Source organism: Musa acuminata, chromosome BXJ2-10 (genome assembly GCF_036884655.1).
Source record: "Musa acuminata AAA Group cultivar baxijiao chromosome BXJ2-10, Cavendish_Baxijiao_AAA, whole genome shotgun sequence".
In the NCBI taxonomy this organism is placed as follows: Eukaryota; Viridiplantae; Streptophyta; class Magnoliopsida; order Zingiberales; family Musaceae; genus Musa; species Musa acuminata.
The window spans coordinates 34,269,180-34,286,717 of NC_088347.1; the positions used below are offsets into that span (position 1 = coordinate 34,269,180).

General features: G+C 45.4%; 3 protein-coding genes and 1 long non-coding RNA gene across 4 annotated transcripts; all 4 read right to left on the reverse strand.

The window, feature by feature from the left end:
• Positions 1-3,734: 3,734 nt before the first annotated feature.
• Positions 3,735-6,317, reverse strand: LOC135625332 (probable inactive receptor kinase At5g16590). The gene is made up of 2 exons (XM_065130008.1): positions 4,652-6,317; positions 3,735-4,563 (listed from the first exon to the last, which is right to left on the reverse strand). Exons 1-2 carry the CDS (start codon positions 6,000-6,002, stop codon positions 3,935-3,937), a joined length of 1,980 nt encoding a protein of 659 aa, XP_064986080.1. The 5' UTR covers positions 6,003-6,317; the 3' UTR covers positions 3,735-3,934.
• Positions 6,318-7,736: 1,419 nt separating this feature from the next.
• On the reverse strand, positions 7,737-11,096 carry LOC135625333 (uncharacterized). Its single transcript, XR_010492022.1, has 2 exons — positions 10,872-11,096; positions 7,737-7,840 (listed from the first exon to the last, which is right to left on the reverse strand). It is a non-coding gene; the product is annotated as an uncharacterized LOC135625333 (long non-coding RNA).
• A 396-nt stretch (positions 11,097-11,492) lies between these two features.
• LOC103969251 (ubiquitin-conjugating enzyme E2 variant 1D) lies at positions 11,493-14,845 on the reverse strand. The gene is made up of 5 exons (XM_009382740.3): positions 14,470-14,845; positions 12,425-12,564; positions 12,205-12,330; positions 11,990-12,116; positions 11,493-11,898 (listed from the first exon to the last, which is right to left on the reverse strand). Exons 1-5 carry the CDS (start codon positions 14,495-14,497, stop codon positions 11,840-11,842), a joined length of 480 nt encoding a protein of 159 aa, XP_009381015.2. The 5' UTR covers positions 14,498-14,845; the 3' UTR covers positions 11,493-11,839.
• Positions 14,846-15,341: 496 nt separating this feature from the next.
• Positions 15,342-16,666, reverse strand: LOC103969252 (21 kDa protein-like). Its single transcript, XM_009382742.3, has one exon. The coding sequence runs from the start codon at positions 16,091-16,093 to the stop codon at positions 15,488-15,490; it is 606 nt and encodes a 201-aa protein (XP_009381017.2). The 5' UTR covers positions 16,094-16,666; the 3' UTR covers positions 15,342-15,487.
• Positions 16,667-17,538: the final 872 nt, after the last annotated feature.

The window sequence follows — 17,538 nt, forward strand, 5'->3', positions numbered from 1 at the left end:
TCCCTTGCTCTCATGGAGGGAGAGCGCTTGGTCGTGAAAGGGGCCGAGGAGATGGAGCATGCAGAGGCAAACTCCAAGTACCGAGACAAGGCTGAAGGGCAGAGGCCAAGGAACTTCGTAAGACCGGTGTCAACGAGTTTCTCATCAAGATAGCTGAAAGTGAAGGACTTCGGGTCATGCAAGAGTGCACGACCAAGGAACGAAGTAGTCAGTACGTGGTGCTGGACCTTCGCTACTCAGGGGAGTAGGCGGCAGAGTTGATGGAGAAGACGGTACAATCCCAAAGGCGACCAAACCTATTAGAGAATTACTCCAAGTTGTGGTGAAAACTTCCCGCATTCCAGAAGTTCAATGGCATTGAGAAAGTGAATCACAGTAGCTAACTCAACGCAAGGAGTGCAAACACTTCAAGTGCTTCAGAAGTGTGAGCAAAGAGCAGGCGAAGGCCAGTAACCAGCTCGATGCATGGAGTACAACCTCGAGGAGGCGGGCTAAGTCAAGTAACCTTTGCCTTCTAAACCCTTAAGAGAATGGGCTAAATCGAGTACCCCAATTCTCTTATCTATCCAGTAGAGGAGCTCTGCAAAAGTTCAAAGACCCTTCGAAGATAATGGAAGACAATAGTTGTCAAATCCTCACCAAATGGTGATCAGTGTTATTGAGAGTAGATTGTCCGCTTCATTTCCCAATGAAATGCCAATCGAAAGCGGAAGTGATGCGAACCTACTTGGATGTGGCAACTAAGTGAAAGAAGAGTCAATGTGCAAATTTTGTGGAGGAAGGACCCAAATCTTCAGAAGTTTGCGAGACGATGCTCGTTAAAAGCTCCAACAAGCATCCACCCAGTTCAAGCAGCATGAGGCATTTGAGAGACTGGCGCAGTAACGATGGTCTTTTCCTTCATTTGAAGGATCCGCAGGAATCAACAAGGATCAACACAACTCAGCCAACCCCACACCGGAGTCAGAGTCATTGGTGAGTTGAAGCAGCATGGCGGATCAAAAGGTTCGACGACTCGAAAACAACAGTGGAGAGCAGTTGGGAGCCAAGGGACGCATTGCAGCTGGAGCAGAAGATTGAAGACTCAGCAAAGGCAAGGAGTTGCAGTGTCGACAAAGGCTTCGACGAGGACGTCGAAGGAATAAGTGGGAGAGAATGTCACGGACAAACTTCTAAACAGGGTGTTTGATGTAATGCTTATGTATGTCCGTGTCTTTTGGTATATCCATGCTTTGTACAGCATGTAGAGGGACGGTCGAAGGCTTGATAGTCCCATTTTAGTTGGGTCGGTGGCCGCTTTAGGCTTGTAAATAAAGGTTGTGTCATGTGGACACGTGTGAGAGATTGTCGGTCTGTAATGGACCATTTAACCCTTTGTTGTGCAACTATTCAGAGCTTGTAAAGTTTGTTTATAATTTGCATTATCTATCAAGTGTTTTTCGGAGATGTTTGCTTGAGGCCTTTTTTCTGTCCTGTTTTCTCTTTTGTGGGACCTAAGGGATCATGGGAGGCTTCGGGGAGGCTGACCTTTGCGGACGGACACGCAAGGGTGCCGCACGACTTAGGCAAAACCAGTTAAGTCCGTGACAGGACGATATCAATGGTGATAAATGACAACATCGCTAAAGGCCACAAATGATTGTTATGGATAAGGAGAGCGATAATGAGAGGTGAGAATCACTTTGGATCTATATCATTATTGTCAATGCAATTACTAAGCGACTCTTTCATTGCTTTATATTCGTGTTGATGTTGATATGATTTTTTAGCAGTAAAAGAGCTGTTGATGTAGATGTCGAGTGATCTTAGTGTCGATTTTGATGCAGTTGCCAAGCAACACTGCTCAGTATTTGCATTAACATTGATGTAGATGCAAAACAACTCTCATTTCTCATCATCGTTCTCATGATCCACAATACTCACTTTCGGCTCCCAATGACACTGTAGTCCACTGACGTCATCCGTCAACATCAAGTGAAATATTACAATTATTATTTTTTATCTTTTTATTTTTATATATTTTATTAATAAAATAAATGATGTTAGAATAAATAGATTTAGATGTTTTATTTTCATAATTATAGAAAATATAAAATAAAATTTAAAAAATTGCAAGAACTCGACTATTAAATGTAGCTATTGGGATTCTCTGTAATTAGCTAAAAAAAAAAGTTAATTTATCTTTTTTATTTTTTTCGAATTGTTATCATAAGAAAAATAAAAACGATTTAAATAAGGTGAATTAAGGGGAGTCAATAAAGTCCAGAATAGAATATGTACGGTGAAGCAAAAGCTGTTGCCTGGACGATGGAGCGGTTGTGGAGCTTCAGCTGTGGTGGGCGCGGAAGACGTCCTGGTAAACGTAGCGGCGGATCCGGAGGTGTCGGTGGGCACGATGGGGACAGCCGGGCCGGGCGAGGCAGTGCGGGCACATGCGGCGGCCGCAGTCGACGCGGTAGATGTTCTCCTCAGCAACAGCTTTATCCATCGCGGCGGTACGCTTTGTTTTCTCCCTCCCCCTTTCCTCTCCCTCCTCCTCCTCCTCCTCCTCTCGCTCGATGATGCTCGCCTTCTTGTAAACAGTAGAGTATAAGCTCACAAGTCTGAGAACCAGAGAAGAGGTAAGCTTTCATCAACTTTTGTTTGTCCCCCTGTACCAGCATTTCGTTTGGTCAATGAATTACCGTACTTGAGAACATTTATATCCACAAAATATTTGCTTTGCATACAATTTTACTGGACTAATCGAAACAGCTGCTTGGAAAACTGATGCTTGATCCGTTTCAGTGATCTCCGGCATCGTCAATGGAAGGATGATCGAATGACCTTTTGCAGGTTATGGTCAGTACCTACTGTCCAGGCTCAGTTTGAACTCTTTTCTACGTACAAAACAAGTGCTTGGCATATGGTCCTCCAAAGCGAGATAGGGCTGTCAGCTAGCTTGATCATTGCTCATTACTCCCAGACCATATAATATGGTGGCATCCGAAAACAGTGATTCTCCCGGTCGAATGAAGCGAGTTGCGACCGGAAGACACTGAGGTCCCGTGTGGGGCCGTAGTCTGGGCTTGGACTGTATCTCCATCGTGGGCTCACTTTGGGCTTTCTAAGGAACGATCCCATGCAACCGCAAACTATTGATCGAAGATAATTATTATTAGAAAAGGTGAAACGTAAGATGGTGGAGAACGACAAGTATTCATCCCAAGTTGTTGGGTTCTTCTCTTAATGCCTAAATTGTTCCTCAAGGTTGGGTTAGGAATCGATTTGTAGGTAGGTGTTGTTTCTATCATTAAATGATATGGCACTGACTGATATCTACTTATATTTAATCTCCTTAAATCGGATTCGTATATTCTCTACTAATTATATATAAAATAATAAATTGGTATGCAAATCAAGTTGGATGAAATAGTTCGTTCTCAACTCCATCGACAGCTACAGCTAAATTATTGTGCTCACGGGAAGAAGACATAGCTGATTAAAGAGCTTGCGACACTGTTAAGGCCTCCAAGTCACACTCCTTAATTCATGCCGGTACACCAGATTCAATTAAATCTCTCTCTCTCTCTCTCTCTCTCACACACACACACACACACACACAGTCTCTTTCTGTGTTTAGCCAGTCACAGGCATAACCTACATCACCATAAGAAACTTCCAAGCAAGAAAAAGACCACTTACATGAGCAATCCACCAGCAGCCATTACAAGTCCAGCAAGAGGCGACAGAGATAGAAGAACAGATATGATAAGAAAAGCTATGAGTGACTTCGACACAAGTAATCTATCCGACACACACTGTCCGAACCCTCCTTCTACAAGTTTGAACAGCAACAAAGAAACAAACAGCATGTAACAAATAGCTTAATCACAAGAAATGAACGCAAAATAATGCTCGGAGTGCATAAATTGTTTCTCAAGTAGCTTGATAATTATGGCCTGGGAGACATGCCGTCGCCGTCTTCGATGCTCGGTTGGTCTTGGTAGGACGACGCGAGGCTCCTCGACTTCGAGATGGCTTCGATGCGAGCCACCACGTCGGGCATGGAAGGCCGCTTGTCGGGATACTGTGCCGCACAGTCCGTGGCAAGCTGAAGGAGCTGCACCATGTCCTCCTCCACGTTCTGGTACCTCAGAAGCTCCGGGTCGAACACCTCTGCGGTCCATTCCTCTTTCACCACCGACTGCACCCATCTCGGGAGGTCGAAGCCGTCGTCGTTGAGGGCCTGCGCGGGGGCTTTGCCGGTGAGCAGCTCGAGGAGGAGGACGCCGAAGCTGTACACGTCGGCCTTCTGGGAGACCTTTCGGGTGTCGGTGACCTCTGGAGCCCGGTACCCGGCGACGCGGGCGGTGGCAGAGGCTGAACCCACAAGGAGGGCGAGGCCGTGGTCGGACACCCGGGCTTGGTATGACTTGGTGAGGAGGATGTTGGAGGACTTGATGTTGCCATGCGCGGCGGAAGGACCTGTGGAGTGGATGTACTCGATGCCGCGTGCCGCTGCAAGGGCAATGCCCGTTCTTGTTTCCCAGTTGAAAGGTGTTCGACCGGATCCTCTGTTGCCTGCGCATTGGATGGCCTACGTTTAAGCTGAAGCAGAAGAAGAAGATGGATTGTTGATGGAGGGAGGAGGGAGGAAGGGTGGGCATACCGTGGAGGAGGGCAGAGAGGCTCCCCATCGCCATGTACTCGTAGACGAGGAGCTTCTCGTCCTTGCTGAAGTAGTAGGCCATCAAGGGCACCAGGTTGGGGTGGTCTATCGCCCCGATGGCCTCCATCTTCTCCCTGAACTCCGTCTCCTGCAGGTTCACGTCCTTGAGCCGCTTCACCGCCACCGTCATCCCCGTCTCCAGCACCGCCTTGTACGCGGTCCCGAACGTGCCCTTCCCCAGCACCTCCGCCGACGCCCGCAGCAGGTCCTCCAGGTCGAACGGCCTCGTCCCTCCCTCGCCGAAGAACACCAGCTTCTTGCCCCCGGCGGCAGCCGACGCAGCATCCACCGCTGGAGCCGCCGCCGCAACGCCGTTCCCGTTCGCTCCACCCTCGCCTAGACTCTTGTCCCTCGGCTCTGCTGCAGCTCCCATCTCCATCTGCTTTCCGCCCGCGGCTGCCGCCTCCGACGACTGCGCTTTCTTTCCCCGGCAGAGAAGGATCAACACGACGAGCACGATCAGCAACAAGGCCGCGGCGCCGATCGCGATCCCTGCGATCGCGCCGCCGGAGAGCTTCTTCTTTTTGCTGTGGTCGTTCTCCCCCGCGCCGTCGGCATCACCCGCGGCCGGCCCCTCTGCCGTCGGAGACGGCGAGATCTCGCCGGGGCACCGCCCGAGGGGGCCGCCACAGAGGCCCGTGGCCAGAAACGCGGTAGCCGGCTGGGAGCGGAGCTTGGCGGGAATCGATCCGTTGAGCTGGTTGTAAGACACGTTGAACTGGACCAGGTTGGGAAAGTCGAGGGCCGGGATCTCGCCGGTTAGCCGGTTGTTTTCGAGGTAGAGCGTACCGAGGCGGGAGAGGTTGTTGAGCGCCAACGGGATCCCGCCGGTGAACTTGTTACCGGCTAGGTTGAGGCGGACGAGGTTCTTGAGGGAGGAGACGAAGGGCGGGATCTCGCCGGAGAAGTCGTTGCCCTGGAGGTAAAGGTTCCGGAGCTCGGTGAGGCCGGCGAGCTCCGGAGGGAGAGGTCCGGAGAGCGCGTTGAACCGAAGGCTGAGGGTGTGGAGGGCGGTAAGGTTGCCGAGGGCGGCGGGGATCTGCCCGATGAGGCCGGCGCCAGGTAGGCGGAGCTCGTCGACGCGGCCGGACTCGCAAGCGACACCCTGCCAGGAACACGTCGCGCCAGGGGCGGAGGAGTTCCACGTCGGCAGCGCCGACCGGCCGACGGCTTCGCGGAAGGCGAGTAGAGCCGCGGCGTCAGCCGCCAGATCCGGGGCCCCGCCGGGGAGGCAAGCCAGCAGCAGGATGGCGCTGGCGAGGAGGCGGAGCCAGACCGGGGGAGGAGCCATGGTGGGGAGGGGGCGGCGACCGTACTCACCGTAACGACCCACACCGTTCCAATGCACAAGAACCTAAAGCGAACACATGGTGGTCACACACCCTCTCTCTCTCTCTCTCTCTCTCTCTCTTTATGCGCAGGCAGCCTCTCTCTCTTTCTTTCTTTTAGTGAAGAAAGAGAACAGGAAAAGCGAGAGAGAAGGGGGAGAGGGGAACGCGGAGGAGCAGCGTGGAGCGGGGGTATGAAGCTCTACTTTTCTTTTCGTTTCATTGAATTCTTAACTTTAGTCATACTTGGGTGTGAAGAAAGGGAGGGATATGGAGATCATAGCGGAAGGCTTTTAGATTAGTAGTTCAACACGTCTTTCATGACCAACTATAATATGACCGGAAACTACGTGCAAAGAAAATGAAACTTCAGTGATTTCACAGGTTGTTTTAATTTTTAATGTAGCTGTTATAAAAATGGGACAGCAGAGTTAAAGATCTTTCGATCTTGGGTTGGTGATGCTTACCTGGTCCGAGTGGGCCCCTAAGCTGGTCCCACCTGATGCTTACCGTCGCCATGTCGGTCTCCTCCAGCTTCGCTGACGTGGACGGAGATACGGGTGGCGCTGTCACTTCGCGCGCCTTTGGCTTCACGCAAACGGCAGCGAAACGGCGGGTTCGCAAACCGCCAGGAAAACACCGCCCTCGGCTTGCCCGGCGCGGCCGCGTCTCGGGTTAACGGACGACGTCGAGTGAGCCCACCCTTGTGGGTCCCGCCTGACGTTCCAGTCGGCGCACTGGTAATACGGGGGTCAGTCAGAACCGGACAAGCCGCGCCCTTCCACGGCGTCCGGACTCGTTTGGCCTCGATCGACACTGTCCGTCGGATCGAGCTGGAAACCTCTGACCGTCGGATGGAGCCGAGGCAAAGACAGTGGGAGACAATTTGGACGCGGGAACAACTGGGCGCGACGGGCAGCCAACCGTGACGCGTGCGCCGGTGGGCTGCGGGCCCCCACCGACTCCATGTGGACAGCTGTCAGGGGAATCAAAATGAGACGGCCACCGATGCTTGGACTCCACCCGCCGCTTTGCCTTCTTCCTTTCTCGGTTTCCGTCGTCGATATAAAGATACGCACGTACAACTTTCTTCCATGCAGCCTTGTATAAAGAGCATCACTCCGTCGTCGACTTCCTTTTCCCCTCCGCTGACGTTGATCATGAACACGTATATATATACATACTTTTTGAAAGAAGAGGACAACCCAAGTTAAGAATCTGATCTCGACACTTTCGGTGATGCAAGTCTTGGCCTCCTCATACTTAGTAGATTGGGATATTTCCTTTTGGTACATGTTAGATTTTTGCAATTGCTACTAAAACACTTGCTATTTTTATTCCCTGACAGCCACTGGGTTTCGGCAGCAAGTAATACGTCGCTGTAGACTGCAGTTGTTGGTGGATTTTCTTGATGCGCATGGAGTAATGTTTTAGACGCAAAGCTGAAATCATGTGTGTCATGCATGATTGAAAGCTCTCTATGCATGCCCCATGTATTACACAGAGTAAATGCACGGTCATATCAAAGATTGTATGGTTTGTTGATGGAAGTAGTTGTCATGAGTCACGACTTGATGCTAATGAGCTGATTCATTGCACAATGCACATGGATAAGAAAAAGTATAAGGTATGAATTAGAATTAGGTATGCTGGTTCGCAACTATGATGTTGCCAGTAGGTAACATGAGAGATCCACATGAACAAGAAGTATATTTATATACGAACAAAGTTTACGTTGTATTGACTTACATCTCACTGGACTAAAGCTGGATGACTCTGACCCAAATAATTCCTAGCTCACCTGCCACAGAAAAAAAAAAAACAAAAAAACTTGGAACATGAACCACAAAAAATGAGTTTATTTCACAAGGTTTAATGATTGAAATGGATGTGGAGTAGCTGGATGAGAACACAGACAAGTTCCTACAGTAACAGGCACATACATGCGACTACTGGAAGACCCAATGCACACAATAATAGATGATGCTGAATCTATTTTTGCCAGATCGAGCAACACCAAGCAGCAGCATGGAAATAGGTCACCAAGTGATTTTGTAACACAAGTAAATAAATATATAGAAGAAGACTATTAGAGAATCCACAAATCTATCAACCTTAGAATGTCATTTATTTGAACAAGCGGACAAGTTAAACCATGGCTTCTTCATTCATGCTCATGTATCCTACCGGACTATCTGGATTACACTAATCTTCATGGTCTCAAGAAACTTCATATTTGAGATAATTTTTTTCCGTATGAAACTACATGTGATTTAAAGATGATTTTTAACTAAAAGAATAGATGAAAACAATTTCTCTGTTTGTAAAGATAAGACTGCAGACATTGAAATAGATCTCTATCATTAGATGCTAGGGACAACTCGACCCAGAGCTCTGGTCCAAAGGTGAGGGTCCCGGCCTAGTTCAGGTACCGACGAAAACATTGCAGAGAGTTCAGTTGATGCAAGAACAACCACATCAATCTCAGAAGAGACATAAATTGGTACATCATGGTTCTCAATAAAGCTGAGAAGTCAAGCCTGCATCCGGAATCCAATGTAAAGTCATGGAACAGATAACATTACGTATTTTTGTTACCTGTTGAACTCTTTTTTTCCAACGTAGTAAAAACTCCTGCATAAACTTGCATCGAAGATACGAGAAAGGGAATAACTGAGAAGCTCGATATGTGAGTTCAACCATCTCTGCCACAGACCAAGCTTTTAAAAGCTGATAACTGTGACCAAGCTCAAAAAGTCTCGAGTAAAAAGTTAGCATGGTCCAGGAGACAAAAGAAAAGCCTGCCATCTAAATCTAACACTCTGTAAAGGACCTCGAACATCTTTGTCGTTTGGACTACAGCTGCTGAATGGCAGTGGCCAATTCCAAGTTACTGAAAGGTTGGTATGTCAAAGAAAACACAAGAACATGCCGCTATTCTTGTTGTCCCTGCGAAATATAATACCAGATCTTACAGGCTTCACTTATTTAATTAGTGTGGTGACTCATCTAAAGTCGTGCAGTCAACTTAGAGGGACATAGAACCAGTCATGAAGTGCAATGTATTTGCAACGAGACCTCATGATATTAGCTAATTTGGCCTCTTTGATCCCTCAAATTTCATAGAGGTTGACAATATCTCCTATGCGTGTCAGAATCAGGAAATTTCACTCTCATGAATCATATTGCAGCAGACGAGACAAGGCAATGCAGCGCACAGTTTCCCTTGTCAATCATAGACAAACTACACCATTTCACCACCCACAAAAGAAGTTGTTTGAGCTTCTTCTTTTTCTTGGCAAGCTCCTCTCATGTTGGTGCAATTTGCTCTAGGATCTCATTTGTCCTGGGGAGCACCGAAATCACATAAGATCAACGTAGCAAGAAATCAGCAAGAGAAAATTGGGCAAAGAGAGGATTTTGATGAGAGCCATTGGGTGATGGACCAAGCAATGACGAGGAAGGTGAGTTGAAACTTCGCCATGGGTGTTGGGGCAGGTAAAACAATAAGAATACCATCATTTTGTTGCCCATTGATGGCTTGTTTGGGCTGTTGTGTTAATCCACTGTAGAAAATGTTCTCTGACCTGGTGGGTGAGTTCTAGAATGTAAGTAATAGATAAAAAAAGATTAAAAGGGGTGACAAATGGGCTAATTATAAATTATCTGTTATAGTTAGTTACCTTGAGCTGAAATATCTATGCCTATTAATCATAACATCACCGGTTTTATCGATGAAAAAAAAGAACAAAAAAATAATTTAAATTTGTGATAATTGATAGTGTCAATGGTAGTGGATGATGTTGGTGGTGATAAATGATGATACTATTGGGGGGCCACGAGTGATTGTTGTGGTGAGGAGAATGACAACAAGAGGTGAGGGTCGCTCTGACATAGATGTAGAGTGACCTTCACCTCTCACCATCACTCTCCTTATCTACAACAGTCAACTACAACCTTTAGTGGTACCATCATCTGCCACCAATGTCGTCCGTCAATATCAACTAAAACGTTAAAATTATTTTTTTTTCTTTTGTTTTCGTGTTTTCGTTAGTAAACTGACGATGTTAGTATAAATGGACTTAAATATTTTATTTTTGTAACTATAAAAATATTAATATAACCTTTTAAAATATAAAGATTAGAATACTAAAGTAGCTAACTAATATGTAACTAGCTAGATAGGATTAATAATCAAGCCTATCCGACCTAATATATATATATATATATATATATATATGAACTTGATTTCAGCATATTACTGAGGCTAATGAGCAGCAATTCTAAAAGAAAAATCTTAGAGAACAGCAGCATGCTGGCATGTGTGGTCTCATTAGTGAAACAAGAAAAGCAAAGAATTCTCAAGAATTCATTTTATCCAGAAAGCATCGCTCGTGAGTTTTGAGATCATAAGGTATTGCCCTAACTCTATTTCAAGGTTCAATCGAGAACAGATCAAAAGAGGCAGGAAGCAAGAAAATCTCATCGCATATGCATTTCGTCACCAAATTTACGTTTGTAGGTATCAGCAAATTGGGGGATCTCCCCCATCGTACGTATGCTGTATATGCAGATTCACATGTAGTTTCATCCCTATCGCATGATATTCCTCCTGCCTTACTGGTCACTGAATCCCAACTATTGGCTATGATATTGAATCGATTCTTGCATTTATGCTCTATCTGGCTGCTAAAATCCAATCATGTGGAGAAACTCCCACACCCCTCGCAACCAATGCATCAAAAGAGCGGGATCGAAATACGGTTCTTGGACAATAAGAAGACGCAACAGAACAAAGAACGATTCCTCGAAGCTTGGGAGGTCGAGGTTACCTTTAAGCCCGCGAGGTTCCTTTGGGCACGCTCGTTCGGCGTCGCGTATCGATCCGCCGCCTTAACCCCGATCGAGGCCGCTCGATCTCGAACGAAGAAGCACTAGGACGCAGGGGAAGTCCAGTTCCACCGCCGGCGGATCGGAGTCTGGGATGAGAAGGATGGGTGTCCGGGAGGAGAAGAGCACCACAGGAGGCGCCATAGCCGGGAAAAGAACAAACACGTTCTAATTCTATTTGCCTCATATATTTAAGTACACCGTTTGGATTCCTCCCGATGTTATAATTCTTTATTAATCTCGTTATCATCCCAACGCTTCTATAAAATGATTAATATTAATTATTTTAAGTTTAAAATACATAAAATATGGACAAACTAATAACAATTATAACCTTACAGATATATGTTAAATATATATACGAAAATGAAAACATATATTCGATTTTGCCAAATAACAAGGTTAAGGAAAACACATGATCATAAACGTCAACACAGCTCAATCATCCACATGAAATCATAATTTTTATTTTTTATCAGAGGGTAAGTAGCGAAGAAGATATATGACTTTGATATCGACCGAACATGTTTATAAGTGCATAAGTTGCTTGAATAGCGGGCATATAACTCTTTAAAATATATATAAACAAATGGACAAAACAATTTCATTACATGTTCATCCTCCAATAAGCTTACATTATCTAAGGCAACAGTAAAGTACCAAATGAGCTTTTAGGATCATTCGACACAACTAATATTACATAGTCCACGACCAGGAAATAAAAGCTTTTATTGGTTACATAATTGCAAGGCACTGGTTATGCACAAAAGCATAACTAATACTTACAATATAGTTTATTTACTCGGCAACCTCCCCACCCAAACTCCCACAAGAAGCAAACAGTCCCCGTCACATGCTTCATATGCCAATTAACATCATCTTAGATGATTTTTCGCCCTCTCACAAAGGCTCAAAGGATAGCACACCTTTGCGCTAGATCTTTCTGTTCCATCCTCTGATCGTCGCTTCCTAAAATGTCCACCAGCATGTAAATCTTATAAAACCACAAGAAGATGATACAATATGTAAGTTGGGTGCAATATTTTGACAAGCAGTATACCTTCTGGAGGCTGGTGGAGCTTCCGGTTCTGGGGAGCTGACATCTCTTTCTTTAAGGTCAGTAGAATGTCCTCCATGGTGTATTCTCTCTGCCAGTTTGCAAGCATCGGAAATAGGCCAGGTTCAACCTAATATATTTGGACAATAATACTAATAAGGATCAACATCATGGTATCTTTCAGTAATACAAATAATTAATTAACAGATAGTAAATACCATCCCGGTTTCCTGGTTGACGCATGTCATGTTTATCCGTGTCTGAAACCGGACAGCAGGGGGTTTGTCAGGATAGTCTTTGTCACAGAACAGTTTCAACTGATATATCCGCCCTTCATGAACAGTCTGAAATAGAATAAGCCAAAAACTTTCCACTATTTAGTACAGTAATAGCAAGCATGTGGCAGGATTATATATAAACAGTGACATCAGAACATACATTCTGAGGACCTATAATGGTTCCAGTCCAAGAACACATATAAATATCATCAGCATCATCCATTCCATAGCTGACAGTACCATCACCGATGCCCTTCTCTCCCCTTTCAAGCTCTTCCAGCAATCTGAAGTTCCTTGGAACTGCAGAGAAACAAGTACAGAAGTCTAGCTCCAATTTGAAATTTAAACTCCCAACAGTTTGGCTTTCATCAATCTTTCACCAATGTAAAATGGCAAACATAATGATCATGCTCACAATGATGTCACTGCTTATAAGCATTTTGTACTTAATCAACCAACGGCGTTTCCTATTTACATCAACTTATTATAATATAATTCATCCAACCTAATAGAAAACGTAAAAGATATGTCTGACTTTACACATGAAAGGAGAGGACATAAAAAGCCTTGAAGGTATTCATTGGACCTAATTCTAAGTTAATGAGATACAATATCCTTGTGGAAATTTATAGCACAGAAGCTAGACATGCACTAGTATTTGATCTCTAACCTCTGGGAATGTCCGAAATTGATGCATATCATAATGGCATACTAGTATTTGTCCCAAGACATAATTAATGATAAATATAATATTTTCTGAGATGGGTATTCTTTTGCACCTTTTTATCTTCACGATTAATCTTTTTAGTCTAATAATTTTGGCCATTTAGTGACAAATGCTCTAAAACTATTTTCAAATTCCACACCTTACTCTGGGGGTCTATTTGGATGGAGAGAAGTGGAGAGAAGAGAAGTGGATTATCCTGTTCAGTTGCAATTAGTAGGAGAGTAGCATAGAGAAGTGGAGTGAATCCAATTATCACTGAAGGCCATTTGATTCTCTCCAAAATTGGAAAATTTTGGAGAAAATCAGAGAGAGAGAGAGAGAGAGAGCATACAAATATGATTTACGTAGTTGCCCTTACATGATAAGAAAGATATTTTCAAAGACCAAACAACAACAGCAAATTTCTATACTACAAATTGAAACTTCCCTTAAAACTCATTTACCAAACTAACAAGTGAAGATGGTATTCCTTTCCTCTTTCACTCTCCTCTATATTTAACATAGGAAAAGAAAAAAACAAGATTATCTTCTTTTCTCTCCAATATGCTTATTACAAATGGAAGAAAAGATTCTCCATTATCTATAGTAGCAATGATGAGAAAACATATTGCACAAGCAACTGTTATGCAACTACCGGCAACAAACCCAGTGGTATTCTAGTAGCCTAATGTAGATATAGGAAATAGATAATCAAAAGTAAAAGCACCATTACAAAATTTCCTTGACAACAACATATTCGTCTTACTTCTTCGACGATAACATGTTCCTCTTACTTCAATCCTTGTTCTATCATGGTAACACAAAGCTAGCACCAACAATTACATACTTGGCTTCAATCCTGGTTAACTACCGAACCACAAAGTCAGCTTACCTTCTTAGCTCACGCGCACAAGTCCAATATTTGGATTAGGCAGAAACGAAAGAGATATGTTGATATCAATGATGGAAATTTTCTCAGGCATAACTCTTTAAAAGCTCCTCTTTTCACCTTTTTTATTAACAGAGTCTCTTGTACATACCCACTTCATTCATTCTTTTCATGCCAAACACAATAGAACATCTTCTTCTCACAACTTTAATATGAAAGCTAGCCTTTTGAATTTCTTCTTTCAAAATTTCACATGAACAAGGCTCTTACATTCATTTCATTGGTTCTTGATTAGCGAATTCTACTTCCAGCGCCCCTATAGGTAGAGCCATCTAACCAACCGTGTCTAAAACTTGAACTCAAACATCCGTTAGCTCATCAAAATGATCTTTTAACTAGCAATCAGCAAGAAGTCCGCGAGTATCTCGAGTTAAGCATCAAACCCCCCTTGAAAATTCAGAAAACCCCAACCCAATATTACCAACCATGTCGAAACATACAATTCCACAAAATCCAACCCCAAGAACCCAAGAAATCAAGCAAAACAAGCAGAACTTGCCAATAAAGGTGAGGACAAATAAGAAAGCAACGGCGGCGACAGAGATCGTACCAACAACCCGTGATTCCTCGGAGTCCATCGTCGAGCGGGGACGGCGGCCTCAAAACTCAAGCTATTTCGCGTGCGCGATGAGGGGAACGGGGCAAGAAAGGGAGTTTTGCGGGAAGTGGAAACGAAGTGTTAGCGGGTAACCGCTCTCCGCGGGTTCAGGGATTCGAACCTCCTTCCTCGCCAAGAAAACCGCGGCGCACGGCCGCTTTGGGATGGGAAGCAGAAAGCAATCCACACGACTTCGACTCTTCTCCTCCTCCTCTTCCTCCTCAATTCGCCACCACCGGACTGGGAGAGCAGGTGACAGAAAACAAAGCGAACCAAAAGAAGCGATGCGAAAGGTAAAGTGAGCGTACGCGTAAAGAACAGAAGAGAGCGAGAAGGCTGTGCGTGCGAAACGACGAGGATAAATAGACCAAAAGAAAAGAAAATTCTCGACCAATCCTACCCGTCCCGTGGTTACCCCAGTTGCAATTGGATGGAAAGTGGTCCCTCTTCGGGGTCCACAGGGACTCTTCGCCACCTCTCGAAAAACAGGTATGCAATAAGGTAAATAGTCACTCTGGTTCAGAAATCAATCAAAGAATAGGGCGAGAGAGAGAATACGTGTGCCAGGAACATTGTTCTGCTTAAGACATAATTCTTACACCGGTTTGTGGCATAGGATGTGACCCAGAACCTTGATTGGCGAAGGACGTGGCATCACAAGTGGATCCCACTTTCCCAAATGCCGGTACTTTCTTAGGTATTGAAAGGCCGTATAAGGTAGCGGGTTTTCCTAGGGGCGCATGCTGTTCACGGCGTGTATTCTGCATCGAGATTCGGAATTCCATCACCGGTTCGACGGTACATCACTACTTACCAATATAAATGTTGCATTTAATTATGTTGATTGCTCAACGTAATAATACATCGCATTAGACTCCGAACAGAATTAGAAATAGTATGACAGATACATAGAGTACGTAACACTGGAACACGATAGTTTCGGTGACAGTGATCGACGGACGGCGGGAGATCATCGGCCGTCGACAAGGCCGTTGACGAGAGCAAGGGCGTTGCTGGTGTACTTCTTCACCTTTCCAACCCGGCGGCACACGTCGGCCTCGACAGAACTCGTGCCGCCGCTGCCCACGTTCCGGAAGCCGTCGGAGCAGGTGCCTTCGTAGGTCAGGGCGGCGCTCATCCACGTCTGCGCGCTGGACACCCGCCACGCCACCTCCGGCTCCTCCACGGACTCCAGCTCCCGCAGCTCCGTGGCGGTCCTGCCCACATGGTCGGCCGCGTCTCCCAGCTCCTCCGCGCAGTCCCTCAGCGCCGCTGCCACGTGTCCGGCGCCACTGGCGCGACGCAGGGCGGAGACGTGGGAGCATAGGGCACGGAGGCGGGCGAGGGTGACGTTGGTGGCCACGCGGGCGAGCTTCAGGGGGCTGTGCTGGACGGCGGCCGCGTAGCCGGAGAGCGACGTATAGCAGAGGTCCGGGTACCGGGTGCCGCCGCACCGGGCGCGGATGAACTCCGTCGTGTTCTCGTCGGGGCTTGTCGGCGTCATCGGCACCGACGTGCATGTGACGAAGGCGAGGAGGAAGAAGAAGGACGACATGAGGACCGTCCTCGGAAGCATGTCTCGATGCCAGCGTAGAAGAACGCTTGGTGGCTTGCGGTGGCTGATGGATCATGAAGAGGCCGAGGGATTTAAATGCCAGTATTCGGTGCGGGAATTATTACTTCGCGACGGTAGCTTCTCACAGAGATTACGGGGAATGCGCACAACGTAGACCGACCACTTCTATGGCGTGTTACCAATACATGCAAGAGAACGTAAACAAGGAACTGGTATCAGAAGACACGCTTGATGCATGGGGAAAGCTGCTGCAAGAAGAAACCTAATGCAAATGAGTTCAACGCAAGGAGATGCTTCAATGACGGCAAAGGGAGGAGACAAAGTTCCTAGAAGGGAGGGAGGATATATGGATACAAAGTTTCTGCCCTGTTCATGGGCCTACCTAATCAACTGCAGCTATAGATCGTCCATCCACATGATAATGAGCAGAATAAGTTAGGTTGGTTTCGTCGATCCAATCATAGACCCATTCGAGGGATGCCCTCCATGCTTTTCTCGATCCTTGAAAGACGAAGAAAGAAGGAATACCAGAGGGGCATTATCCTTGCCTGGTTTGAAATGTATCGTCGTCTTACTTCCACGCGATTGGGGCTTCGGAGCCAACTTTGGAAGACAAATAAAGGAGTATCATATTGTGGTGTAACTTTAATGAGTTAAGACTGAATAAATGAGAAAATAGACTTGTAGTAAAGTAGAGATAAATAAAGATTCGTTGTCCCTTTTCTGTAAGAGGGGAGGCTCTTATGCCATCTCTAATAGGCTTTTTTCATCTTAATGGGATTGAAGGGAAGAATCTGATGTGGAGGGATCAGGAGAATTTTCCATGCTCTGGAGGAAGGGGAAAGAGGTGTGTCCTTTTGTTCTCATAAATGGATGAAATTGTAGCTGATACATCGAATGGATCACGACGTGAGACGAGAAATGATCTTGACAAATCATACGGAACCAGGAGACGTCTCGTCATAATCATAATATAGGATTGCTATAGTGACACGTTGATATTGTTTTATCGGTGCTTTGGTGTTAAAACCACAATGATAGCCCAATGTGCTCGGTTAGTGATACTTATTGAGACACATGACGTATATTGTTTAAAGGAGTTATGATGTCTGAAATGGTGATACTATGTTGAGGGAATCTAGGTGAATATATACTAATATTTTTCATTATTAAAGATATTTTAAAAAACTTACTTAATATAAATCAAGTAATTGATTATTTTATGGAAAGAAGTATCTGATTGTCCGAGATGTCTTCTAGATGGAAACATTAGCTCCTGAGGCATCATATGCATGAAGACCAAGGTTGGGAGAGGTTTCCCGATCCGATTCCTCTGATGCCCAAATTAGTAACATGATATTATGTGAGTGTAGACGCGAGTGGTCAAAAGTTAATATTGAAGATTAGTTTTTAAATCTACTCATAAAAGGATAGAATAATTCATG